General features: G+C 35.6%; 1 protein-coding gene across 1 annotated transcript; it reads right to left on the minus strand.

The window, feature by feature from the left end:
- Window positions 1-397: 397 nt before the first annotated feature.
- LOC129893306 (clathrin coat assembly protein AP180-like) lies at window positions 398-2,897 on the minus strand. The gene has a single exon (XM_055968817.1). The coding sequence runs from the start codon at window positions 2,895-2,897 to the stop codon at window positions 606-608; it is 2,292 nt and encodes a 763-aa protein (XP_055824792.1). The 3' UTR covers window positions 398-605.
- Between the last annotated feature and the right edge of the window lie 10,767 nt (window positions 2,898-13,664).

Below are 13,664 nucleotides of genomic sequence, written 5' to 3' on the forward strand. Positions count from 1 at the left end.
CCCTTCAATCTAAATCAAATTCAAGTTCAATATATTCCATATTATTTGAAGAATCAGAGGATTATCATAGAGATTGTAACACGCACTACATTTTGAAATCAAATATTACACTTTGTTACTCCAATTTTTCGGTCTTGATTATTTATTTTTTCTCAGCTCGAAAATTTGTTGTTTACACTCCTAACCAAAGATTTGGAGCAACTCCATCCGTTGTATAAAAGTCATAGTTAAGTAAATACAAATATGGTATTTCTAACATTTCAAACTTTTAAAGGTGGGAATCGTAATAGCCAGTTGGTTCACTGCCTAAACTTTTATCCTGTTAATGAGGATTTGATTTCTAACCTTGTAATCTTCTTCCCAAGTGAATCAACAAGTCCGATCAAATGAAGTTCGTGAATGTTTGTATCTTCCCTCTTCAGACAGTAGTTTAATTTTTTTTTTACTTTCTGTCATGCAAATTTACTATTCTAATTAAAACTCAGAAACATGGAAAAAGCAGATTGAACAATGTCATAGTGAAAATTGCAAGATAGAAGTAAGAATAGAAGCAAAAAGGGAAACTTAAAGATCAAAAGTAGCATCTAAGCTGACAGAAGCAAATTTTAAGACATATGCTTAGCTATGATCTTGTTTTGGTTCTGTAACCATAACTGTTGTTCAACCGAAAAATCCTTCTGATTCATTACGCCATTTAACGTCTGATCACTACTCTGAAACGTCCCAAATGGATCGGAATTCAAATCACTCTGCACTGCTGATGAAGAATTCTCACCACTAAATGTTGGTGTTGCTTGAAATGTAGGCAAAGGTGTTGATGAGAACATGCTTGCACCTATGTTCGTATCCATATTTGGCGTTGCAGGCTGCTCTGTCGATGTGTCTTGTAAAAATGGATTGTAATGGTTGGTTGGTTCATTTACTGGAATTTGATTATAGTTATTCATATTAGAATTTGGTTTTAGGCCACTATTTGGAAACAATGTCGATGAATTCTGATTATACAATTCGTAGTTGTACGAAGAATTGGAGTTGTTAAGGTTGTTAGAGGTAGTAGGCATAGGTTGTGATGTTGTTGTTTGTGGGGTTGTTTCAAATAATAGCATATCCCAACCACTATTTGCACCATTTCTTGATACTTGTTCCGGTTCTTGATTTTCTTGAAAGGCGTTGAAAGATGGCAATGACAATGGAATTGTGGAAGTATCGTAGATGTTAATGTTGTTAGCAGTATTATTAGGCATGTGTTGTACTGATTTTGTTTGTGGGGATGCTTCAAATACTTCCAAATCCCAACCATTGCTTGAAGAAGCCTTAACAGGTGATACATTCGTTCCATTTCTTGACACCTCTTTTGGTTCTTCTTGTACTGGAAAGGCGTTAAAAGATGTTGATGATGGCGTTAAAGCCTCATGTAGTACAACTTCCCATCCTTTGGCTGAACTTGAATCCAATGTAGGCTTTTGTTTCTCCTGGATCTGTTCTTGTTTAGCTTCTTTAGAGTTAAGTTCTTTCGTTTTCTCTACAACAGGTTGTTGCTTCTGGTCGTGTACTTGTTCTTGTTCGTTGTCATTGTTTCCATTATCTTCTGATAGAGAAACAAGATCAATCATGGACACTGGCAATGACTTTGCAGAACCTGTATCACACATATCTTCATTAAATTGCTTCTTGAATTGAATATCCGAATAGGCTTCCAAATCGATTGAAATGGACGGGCTCCTCCCTGTTACCGTGGCTCTTATTAAATCTTCTAGTGAACTACAAGGCGAACCATTCCCAGAAACAGTTGGACTCCTGTCCGAATATGGTTCAGTCCATGCAAGAGAGAATTCGGATTGTCCACCATAACTATCAAACCTATTTCTTAATGACTTCATTGAACCTGGTCCTTGAGGAATCAAATCTCCTGAAGATTTCACTGTAAATGAAGATTGATCCTTGAGAAATTCTTGTAATGACTCAATTAACTCCTCGGTTATAGTTTGAACGCTTGGGTACTCTGATGTCCTGCCTACACCAATGCTTTTACATAACGAATAAAACGTGTTGATCTCCTCGAATTGCTTCTTGGATTTAACACAAGTTTGAAAGGCATTTACACATGTTTGGTATGGTAAATGAAAAAAACTATCAAGAACAAGAGAAAGTCCATCAGAAATATCCTTGTAAAGATCAAAACTTTCTTGTACCACAGCATACAGAGCAGCTTGTACTAGACAATTCGTCTTGGCTGCACCTGTTGGCCTTGTTGCAATTGCCCTTTCAAGCAATCTTTGCCAATATGAAATCTTGTCAAGTAGCATTGGTGGTTTCATTTCGGGTATCGCCTCATTTGTTCTGCTTCTGCTCCTGCTCCTGCTACTATCACTGCTACTCCGTAAATAATTGGAATTTTCGCGGTCATTGTAATTACACCTCCGTTGGAGTTTCCCCGTGAGAAAACAATCCAAACGCTCGTCAAGATAAAGTGCAAACGTTCTAATAAAGGCAGTGAAATCCCAGGGGCTAGAATTTGAATCATCGCGAAAATTGGAAAGGTTGAGAATCTTGGCACCACGTTTCATTGCTTGGAGGACTTCTCGAGGGAAATAAGGATCGCCATCTTGGAAGATTCTAAGGACAAGCATTAATGATTTGAGGGCTACGATCCAATTCCTAGTACGACCAATGCGTTTGCCAATGGCACGAGCACAGGCAGCCGCGTAAGCCTTATTGGAGGAGGCTAATTGAACAACCTCGTGAATGTAAGGTTCATCGACGGGGACATCGTCATGTGTGGTGGCTTTTAGAACAGCAACTTCAAGAGTTGAGGAAGTGTTGGTGGAAACTTTAGCAAGGCTAATGCTGGTTTGATCTTTCACTGCAGCAATTGCCTTCTTTAACTTGCTTGGCATGTTAGTCATTGTAATAAATTCTTTAAGAAAAAAAAAGGGACTCTTTTTTCAAACTAAGGAAGTACCTCACCTCACATGCGAAGAAGTAATTGAAACCAGGCTCAAAACTATGAGATATCAATTTTTTTAATCTTTATCAGAGCGGTCTGATCACGTAAGAGATCAAATCAAGAAGATTTGTTTTTTGATAGTAATGATGATTGATGACAAGATTTGATGTTTAGAAGAGGATTTTGCCTAGCTATTTTCAGATTAATTCCAATTCATTCTTTAATGGAATAGGTAACATGCAAAACTGCGACTATTAAGAATGAGCGATAGTCTATGACTAAAAGTTTCAATTATCTATGAATGACCAGAATCGGAAATGACAATCAACGAGATGGAGTTAGTCTAGAAGACAAGTATTTTTTTTCCCTTCCTTCCTTTGAATCAGTCATTGCTTTCTGTTTCAGATGTGAAAAATGAGAGCATCTCCATGAATTTCTCTCAGCCTAGTTACGAAATTCTATCACATCCACGAAAAGAACATAGAATATAACTCATACAGACACAAGTAATATGAAAATACTAACTATTAGTTTGTAAAAAGCTCAAATTTGCCATTGAACTTTGAAAAAAAGTCTTATTTATGACATCCGTTAAAAATTTGGCTCATTTATGCTATTACCGTTTGAGAAAAACCTCATTTATGCCATTATTTTTTAACGCCGATTCTGCAAAACCATCCAAACAACTTTCAACATTTTTTTTGTTGGAATTTTGAATCAAATGTATTCTTTTTGCTTCTTCTCCGGCAAGAACACCAAGAACTCCAATTTTCCAACATCTTCAATTTTTCATGAAATCACCTCAAATATCAATAGTAACATCCCTCCGAGCTAGATATCAAACCTCTATATCTTTTAAGCTCGAATTCAACCTAATCCAACAAGACACACTTAAAATTTATTCAAAGTTTCAAAACTCTAACGTCCTTTAATGGTAGAATTTTCGCCGCAATTCCAAATTACATGAAATTCTGAACATAAAATCAAAAAACATTATGTTAAAGTTCACCATAACCGACATTTAAGACCATGCGAACTATTACATGGAATCCAACATAACTCCCTACGTTGGCCGGAGAGACTACTTGCCGGGTAGAACTCCGTCAACTTCATTCATTTCTTTAACTTTAACTTTAAGGGCTATTTGTGGATCCATTAGCCTAAGCCTACAAGGGCTCCTATGTTGGCACATAGTTAATGCGACAAAGGGTTGCTACTAGGATTCGCTTACCGAATCCCACCTCAATGACCCATTCGGTGCTAAGTCAATCCTACGAAATAGTTTAATACTTCAAAATAGTCATAACATATAGTTTGAGAATTCAAAACATCATATTCGGTAGAATAGCACATTAAAACCTTTGGTAATTCAAATATGCAAGAATTGTTTTTATTTCATAAAGAATTCATCATTCATATCATTTCATCATTTTTCATTTCATAAGACTACCTTTTGATCATAGATATTGCTTTCATAAACATTCATTTGAAGTCAAAGCTTTCAAGTCAATTTTTATTGAAAACATAGAAAAACTAGGTGGGTTCAAATCACTTCAACTTTCAAACATGAATGTAAATGAAATCATACATAAATACTTTGAAATCCATCAATTAAAAATCATGCTTTAAACAACCCACCATGAATTTCAAGAACCTTTAAAGAGCTAAATAGAGAAAATACTTGCAAACCATCAATTCATGCACATGAAATTATTTTGCATCAAAATAGACCAATAATTATTAGTTTAATCATGACTCATGCTATTAAGTAGAAATAAGAATTACTCATAAGAAAATCTTACTTACAATCAAGAGATTTAGTTGAAAGAGTTTTGGACTATATGGGTGGAAGAACTCATGGATGAACACCCACGTACCGTAGAGAAAAGCTTAAAAAAATAAACATAATTTATCATATAATCAAAATACTTTAGGCATGAGAGTGGAAGGAATACTCTCATTAAAGCCTTACATACCTGAAATTCGAAGCATTACTCAGATTCGAAGGACTTAATAAACACTCTTGAATTCTAGCATTTTCTCTTCGCCGGAGCGTTTTGTGTACTATTCGGAGTATATGAATCACCGAAATAATATTTCTACACGACTAAGAACTAAAACTATATTTTGAAAATGAGTAAATGAGTGTATAGAGAGAAGAGTTGCTTGAGAAAGCTTGATAGACAAAATGATGAAATAAGTATTTATAGTTGTGAAGGAGGGACCTAACAATAATTAAAATAATTATTAAAAAAAATCTGAAAATTTAATGTAAGATTGTGATGTCATGGGTGATGTCAAATGAAAGACTATTAATGTCATGAGTGATGTCAAATGGATCTAGATCTTTCCATGATTGGTGAGATGAACCTTCTTTTAACGGAATACCCCTTTTCGGAGCTGCGTTTGAAAAAGATAACTTCCTCATTAGGATTTGATGTCTTCATATGAATTGTTGCTCTGGAAGTCTACTTTTTATGTCGTTCAAAAATCAACTGATTTGGAGTATCCTATAGTGAGATATGATTTTTCTTCTACAAACACTCTATTTCGTCACAGCACCATGTCTTACAACAATTAATTTATTTGACATATTTAACCTCCGAAACTTAAAATATGATCTTCACAAAAGTTATAGGTAATGATGTTCGGTTATTCAAAAATTTGAATCACTTAATTTGGATCATCCTATTAAAATTTATGCCCAAAATATAAAAGCAATATCTTTTTTATCGAGAATTAAAACATCATATACAACATTTTTAGGGGTGTTACACCAACACTATGGTACTCTTGGATAAATGAACAACAAAATAAGTACATTGCCAAAAGCAAGATCCTGACGTCACTTCCAAAACTAAACATTAAGGAAATGGAGGCGTTGAAATTTCAATTGAATAAATGAAAAGCAAGAATTATAGAGAGTAGAATGAGATGGAACGTTTGATTTGTTAACTATTAAATAATGATAAGAGAACCTAAAAAAGAACAATAAAGTTGCAACTATGGGAGAACGTGCCTCACAACAGGATCATATATATATGATATTTTTGGTACTATGATTTGGCTGCAAAAGTTTTTAAGATAGTGGTTAATGGGGAGTAAAAAATATAAGGAGATTAGGAGACAACCATATATCTTGAGAGGAATAAATAAGGTGAATTTAAAATTGTAAAACATTAATACTACCAAATTAAACCATTCTGACATACAAAAAAGGCAGAAGCTTAAAACACAAATACATGAAGTAAAACACCAAGTTTTATACCTTTGGATTTATCTCTTGTATTGATTTTCTTCTTTGCCTTTGCTGTTGTAGGAATTGAAAATCTTACAATTTTGATTTGAAACGGCGCAATAGATGGGATGGGTGAAAGTGTTGTCAGCATTTGTATGATAGGCGTAACATTGTTGAACAATGCAGGTGGAATGAAGCAGAAATGACCTCATTAAAGGATCTAAGTAACATAAATCAAATTAGTTTTCACGTAGTGAACTAATCCTCCATTTGCTCGAGGTCTTGATTTGGTGTTGTTAGTGTGGGCATTGTAACATTTTATTAAATTGTATTTTTTAGCAATTGTCCATTGATGACATTTAATGTCATCTTTATTCTATTTTTCATTAGTGCATAAAATGCCTTTCATTATCATCTTTATTTAGTGCAAGACTAAATCATTCCATTATTTATTTTTAACATAATTATCACTAATAAATAGTTCACTAAATCATAATGGTGCACTAAATGATGATAATGATGGCATTCCATTATTTTTTTCATCTTTATATGATTTTCTCTCCTATAAATAGAGAGGTCTTCTTTGTTTTGAAATGGAAGATAAAAGAAGAAAAAATTGAGAGAATTAAGTTTGTCTAAAAAGAGAGTTCTTATTAGTTAAACTCAATTCTTGTCCAGAGTTTGTTGAGTTACATTTTGTGATAAGGCTGTTGTATCCTGGAGAGGACAAGTTAAGAGGACTACTGCTGGAACAGTGAAACGATTTACTGCAGTGGGCTTGAATCTCCTTAAAGAGAGTGAGATATTCGCGCCTCAGCCAAGAAAAGATTTTTTTTTTCATTTTTATCTTTCAATTGTAATCTTGTAATTTCACCAACAATTTTAAGGAGATTCAAATGGCTACAATTGAAAAATCCGTGGATATCAAGATGGGAGATCTAAACAAGCCATTTCGGTTCAATGGTAATCATTTCAAAAGGTAGAAGGGTAAAGTACTTTTCAACTTAAGTCTTCTCAATGTTTCATATGTGTTAACTCAGAAAAATTCTAATAAAGTTGACATCTTCATAAAGTTGACATCCTCTCTATGGATAACGATGAACTTATTTCTCATCAAGAGAAAGTGAAAAAGTACAATAATGATTCCTATAAGTGTCGATATTATATTCTTAATTGTCTATCTGATAATTCTTATGATTATTATGATAGAACTTACTCTAGTGCAAAGAAAATATGGAAAGCATTGCAGAGTAAATATGATACCGAAGAAGCTGGAGAGAAAAAATATGCTACTAGCCGATTTTTTTATTTCCAAATGGTGGATGACAAATCAGTGATAGACCAAACTCAAGATTTTATAATGATCGTTGGAGAGCTCAGGTCCGAGGAAGTCAAAATTGGAGACAACCTTATTGTTTGTGGCATAATAGACAAACTTTCACCTTCATGGAAGGAGTTTCAAAAAACTATGCGCCACAAACAAAAGGAAACCTCTCTTGAGACTTTAATCATGAAAATCCGCATGGAAGAGGAGGCAAGGAGCCAAGATGCACTTTTACAAAATGAAGAGAGCAACATCAAAACGAAGGTAAATTTAGTTACTTCAAAATATGTTACTCCTGAATCTAACAAAAATACCTCTTTGAAGCCTAAGAAGAAAAAGTTTAAGAAAAATAATAGTACACTTCCCAAGAAAAATAATGGTGAAAATAGCCAAGCACAAAATCAACAAGTTTATGATAAAAAATCGTGCTTTGTCTGTGGCAAGAGTGGGCATATTGCTCGATTTTGCAGATACCGAAAACGTGGTCCTATACCTCAGGCAAACGTTACCGAAGAGCCTTTTGTGGCAATGATTACAGACATAAACATGTTTGAGAATGTTGATGGATGGTGGGCTAATTCTGGTGCAAACCATCATGTCTGTTATGACAAAGATTAGTTTAAAAAATATACTCCTTTTGGAGAGCCCAAAACCATCATGCTCGGTGATTCTCATACTACTCAAGTGCTTGGAATGGGAGATGTCGAATTCTGTTTTACCTCGGGAAGGATATTAACTTTGAAAGATGTACTTTATACTCCTTCCATGAGAAAAAACTTAATGTCTAGTTTTTTTTTAATTAAGCAGGCTTTAAACAGATTATTGAATCTGATCAATATGTAATTGTGAAAAAGGGTATTTTTGTGGGAAAGGGATATGCTTGTGATGGGATGTTTAAACTGAATGTTGAAATGAATAAAGTTTTTACTTCTGTTTACATGCTTTCTTCTACTAATTTTTGGCATGCTCGTTTATGTCATATTAATGATCGTTATGTTGGAATCATGGGTAGTTTAGGATTAATCCCAGTGATTAAATTTTTTTTTGAAAAGTGTGAAACTTATAGTAAAGTCAAAATCACAAAAAGGCCTCATTTTCAAGTTGAAAGAAAAACTGATTTATTAGAATTTGTTCACACTGATATTTGTGAACTTGGAGGAATTTTAACTCGTGGAGAAAATAGATATTTTATCACTTTCATTGATGATTTTTCTAAGTTTACATATGTTTACTTAATAAAAAATAAAAGTGATGCTTTTGAAAAGTTTAATTTTTTTCTCCATGAGGTTGAAAATCAGTTTGGAAAGAAAATAAAAAGAATTAGAAGTGATAGAGGCCGTGAATATGAGTCAAATGAGTTTAATTCTTTTGTTAGATTATTGAGAATAATTCATGAAACTACTTCTCCTTATTCTCCTTCATCTAATGGTGTAGCGGAAAGGAAAAATAGAACTTTGATTGAATTGACTAATGTCATGCTTATTGAGTCAAATGCGCCTTTAAATTTTTAGGGTGAAGCAATTTTGACTTCGTGTTATGTGTTAAATCGAGTGCCTCATAAAAAGACTAAACTAACACCTTTTGAGTTGTGGAAAAGTTACAAGCCAAGTTTGGGATATCTAAGAATTGGGGTTGTCTAGCCTTTGTGAGGCTAATGGATCCCAAAATTACAAAATTGGGTAAGAAAGTTACTACTTGCACTTTTCTTGGTTATGCTTCAAATAGTACAGCCTATAGATTTTTTAATCTTGAAGATAATATTGTAATAGAATCAGGTGATCTTATTTTTCATGAAAATAAATTTCCTTTTGATTCTAAAAATAGTGAGGGTCAAAGGATTGAACAAAATATTTTATCACTACCTAGTTCTTCTTCTTCCATTTTAAAAAATAAAAAAATTGATGATTTTGAGTTAAGAAGAAGTAAAAGAGCTAGAGTAGAAAAAGATTTTGGTCTTGATTTTTATGTTTTTAATGTTGGAGATGACCCTTTCACTTTACAAGAAGCTTTATCTTCACATGATTCTATTTTTTGAAAAGAGGCTGTAAATGATGAAATGGAATCACTAATTTTTAATAAAATTTGGAAGTTAGTTGATTTACCACCAGGTTGTAAAACAAATTGATTGTAAATGGGTCTTACGAAAAAAGTTAAAACCAAATGGATCAATTGATAAATATAAGGCTAGACTAGTTGCTAAAGGATTTAAGCAACTAGAATGCCTAGAGTTTTTTGATATTTTTTCTCCGGTTACAAGAATTACATTCATTAAACTTTTAATTGCTATGACTGCAATTTTTGATTTACATATTCATCAAACGGATGTAAAAACTGCTTTTTAAAATGGAGACCTTAATGAAGAAATTTATATGGAACAACCTGAGGGTTTTGTTGAAGCAGGCCAAGAAAGCAAAGTATGTAAACTTACTAAATTCCTATATGGCTTAAAACAGGCACCAAAGCAATGGCATGAAAAGTTTGATTTCTGCATGATTGAAAATGATTTTAAAACAAATGAGTGTGATAAGTGCATATATCATATGTCTTGGAATAATACACATGTTTATTATTTGCCTATATGTTGATGATTTATTGATCTTTGGCTCGAATATAAATGTTATTGATGATACTAAGAACATTCTTAGAAGCCATTTTGATATGAAAGATATTGGTGAGGCAAATTTTATTCTTGGAATAAAAATTGCTAGAATATGTGATGGAATTTTCCTTGACCAGTCACATTATGTTGAGAAAATTTTGAAAAAATATAGCTTTCTTGATTGCAAGCATGTTTTAACTCCTTTTGATTCAAGTGTACACTTGTTTTCTGTTCAAACTGAAAATGATGTGATAAATTAAAAGGAGTATGCTAGCTTAATTGGGAGTTTGAGATATCTGACTGATTGCACTATGCCTAATATTGCATATGCAGTAGGAGTACTTAGCAGGTTTACAAGCAAGCCAGGTAATGAACATTGGCATGCTATAACAAGAGTTATGAAATAGTTAACTGGAACAAAAATTTGTGGTTTGTTCTATAAAAAATATCTTGCTGTACTTGAAGGCTTTTCTGATGCAGGTTGGAACACTCTAGCAGGTGATTCCTGTTCTTCCACTGGTTATATTTTTACATTGGGTGGTGGTTCTATTTGTTGGAAATCAAAAAAGTAAATTATAATTGCTAACTCTACCATGGAGGCTGAACTAATTGCTTTAGCTTCAGCTAGTTAGGAAACGAATTGGTTAAGAGATTTATTATTTCAAATACCTTATTTTAAAAAATCAATTCCTCCAATTTTAATTCATTGTGATAGTACTGCAGCAATTGGTAGAGTTCCAAATCGTTATTACAACAGTAAATCCAGACCTATAAGGAGGAAATACAGTAATGTAAGATCGTATTTGACAAGTGGTACCATTAATGTTGATTATGTCAAATCTTGTAAAAATCTTGCAGATCCTCTTACTAAAGCCTTAACTAGAGAAAAGGTCTGGAGCACATCGAGGGGGATCGGATTGAAGCCTATAAATTCATGAGTCATACATGAGAAAACCCAACCTGGAGACTAGAGATCTTATAACCAGGTTCAATAGGAAAAACGAATCATATGATGACTTGTTGTGAAAAAATGCACTATTTTTTGTTCCCTCCCTATGATGTGAGTGCATTGTTTCCTGTAGTGAATTGTGGAGGTTGAGTTTTTAAAAAAAAACTCTTAATGAAAATCTGTAGCCCGTATGGGTGGAGTGTTAAATTTATAGGAGCACTCTCGACAGATTTCACCTATGTGAGTGTGAAAGTAGGTCGCTTCCTATGAAAATTAGGCTTATTCTCAAAAACACTCACAAAACCGGGATAGCACAAGACCGTAATGTGCTGGCTTATAAATCTCGTGACAATACCTTGATTACTATGTGTGAGCAGTAATATTTTATATCCCTTAGGCAGTCATAGTTCAAGTTTGAGACCACTACGACTCTGGAGTAAATGTTATTGTTTTACTAAGTAAAGGTTCAATGCAGAACACACCTTTATTATGTATAGTAGTCTTCCTTCAGCTGATAAACTCTCTTATACAATATTAAAATGAGTGGGGGATTGTTAGTGTGGGCATTTTAACCACCTCCCTTCTCCCTCCTTCACCGGCAAGAAACCACACCCACCGACGAGCACCTTTCGTCCTCCGAGCTGCTGTCCAGCGAACAGTAACCAAGCAGCGGCGACCTCCACGCACGGCGGCAGCAGCAGCACCTGCTGTCCAGCGAACATCAACGACGCGAGCTGCAACAACTCCGGCGACGCGCAACATTGGAGCAGCTGCAGCTGCAGCGTTATTTGGCTGCTGCCGAGCTCTTGTGAGAGGACCATTGTGGATCGGTGGAAAAGGTGCTGCTGAAATACATCTCAAGTTTTTCCGGCGAAGCTTTAGTTTTTCCGGCAAAGTTTTTTTTTTTCCAGGTGTACAGATCTGTATTTCCGGTGACGAACAACCGCTGCAACACAACTAAGTACGCCGACGTGAACAGTACTCCGATGTGAGCAGTATTTTCCGGCGGCAACCAGGTTCATTTCTACCGGAGTTGGTACCTCCGATTTTTATATCTTTATATTCTATCTTTTGTTCATATACTTGTAGTTACATTTTGCCGATTTTAAACCCCCGAATAATTTATTAGTTCATACGCATTTTCGTGGCTTTGGATAGTGATGGTAGACTAGGGTCATGTTCTCGCTCATTGACGGGGACGAGGGTAAGGAGAGGTAAGTGGGTTAAAGGAGCGTCTAGACTGAGAATAGGTTCTTGGAACATTGGGACGTTAACGGGTAAATCCATAGAACTGGTTAAGATTCTAAAGAAGAGGAAGATTAATATAGCCTGTGTCCAGGAGACAAAATGGGTCGGCTCTAAAGCTAAGGAGGTAGACGGGTATAAGCTTTGGTTTTCTGGTAAATCGAAGTATAGAAATGGGGTAGGCATTTTAATAGACAGTGATTTAAGGGATCAGGTGGTGGAGATTAGGAGAGTCAATGATAGGATGATGTCGATTAAAATGGTCGTTGAAGGGATCACGTTGAACGTTATTAGTGCCTATGCGCCGCAAGCGGGCTTATGCGAGGAGGATAAGAGGCGCTTTTGGGAGGAGTTGGACGAGTTAGTGGGAGGCATACCACCTACTGAGAAGCTTGTCGTGGGAGGAGATTTCAATGGGCACATCGGATCTATTTCGGGAGGGTATGATGATGTGCATGGGGGCTTTGGCTTCGGGGACAGAAATGGAGGAGGAACCGCACTGTTGGATTTCGCAAGAGCTTTCGGATTGGTGATAGCCAACTCGAGTTTCCCAAAGAAGGAGGACCACTTGGTAGCCTTCCGTAGTTAGGTGGCTAAAACTCAGATAGATTTTTTACTCCTTAGAAAGGAGGATAAAGGTTTGTGCAAAGACTATAAGGTCATCCCGATCAACAACCCTACAACCCGACATAAGCTCTTAGTGATGGATTTAGGGATAAAGATGACGAGGACGAGGAGGGTCGGGGAAGAACGACCTAGGATCAGATGGGGGAGTTTGACAACGGTTAGTGCCCTTGAGATGGGAGAGAAATTGAAGGATATGGGGGCCTGGGATAGTAGTGGGGATGCGAACGATATGTGGGATAGGACAGCTAGTTATATTAGGGTTGTAGCAAGGGAAGTGCTAGGAGTCTCGACAGGTAGTCGTAGTCTGCATCGAGGGGACTGGTGGTGGAATGGAGAAGTGCAAGGGAAAGTGGAAGCAAAGAAGGTGGCATATGCTAAGCTGATGGAGAGCAAAGATGAGGTGGAGAAGTGGACAAATGGAGAACTGTATAAGATAGCGAGGAAGGAGGCGAAGTCGGCGGTTGCAACGGCAAAAATGGCAGCTTTTGAACGTCTTTATGCTGAACTGGAAGATAAAGGTGGGGACAGAAAATTATTCAGGCTAGCCAGGGCCCGGGAGAGAAGGGCACGCGATGTGGATCAAGTGAAGTACATTAAAGACGAAGACGGAAAAGTATTGGTAGAGGAGACCCTTATCAAACAAAGATGGCAGTCATACTTCCATAAACTTTTGAATGACAAAGGGGACAGAGAAATTGGGTTGGGAGATTTGGAACATACAGGAAGGAGTCACGA

This window comes from Solanum dulcamara, chromosome 6 (assembly GCF_947179165.1).
Source record: "Solanum dulcamara chromosome 6, daSolDulc1.2, whole genome shotgun sequence".
Lineage (NCBI taxonomy): Eukaryota > Viridiplantae > Streptophyta > Magnoliopsida > Solanales > Solanaceae > Solanum > Solanum dulcamara.

Coding starts and splice junctions, on each gene's coding strand:
- LOC129893306 (XM_055968817.1), bottom strand. CDS start 2,897: ATGCCAAGCAAGTTAAAGAAGGCAATTGCTGCAGTGAAAGATCAAACC.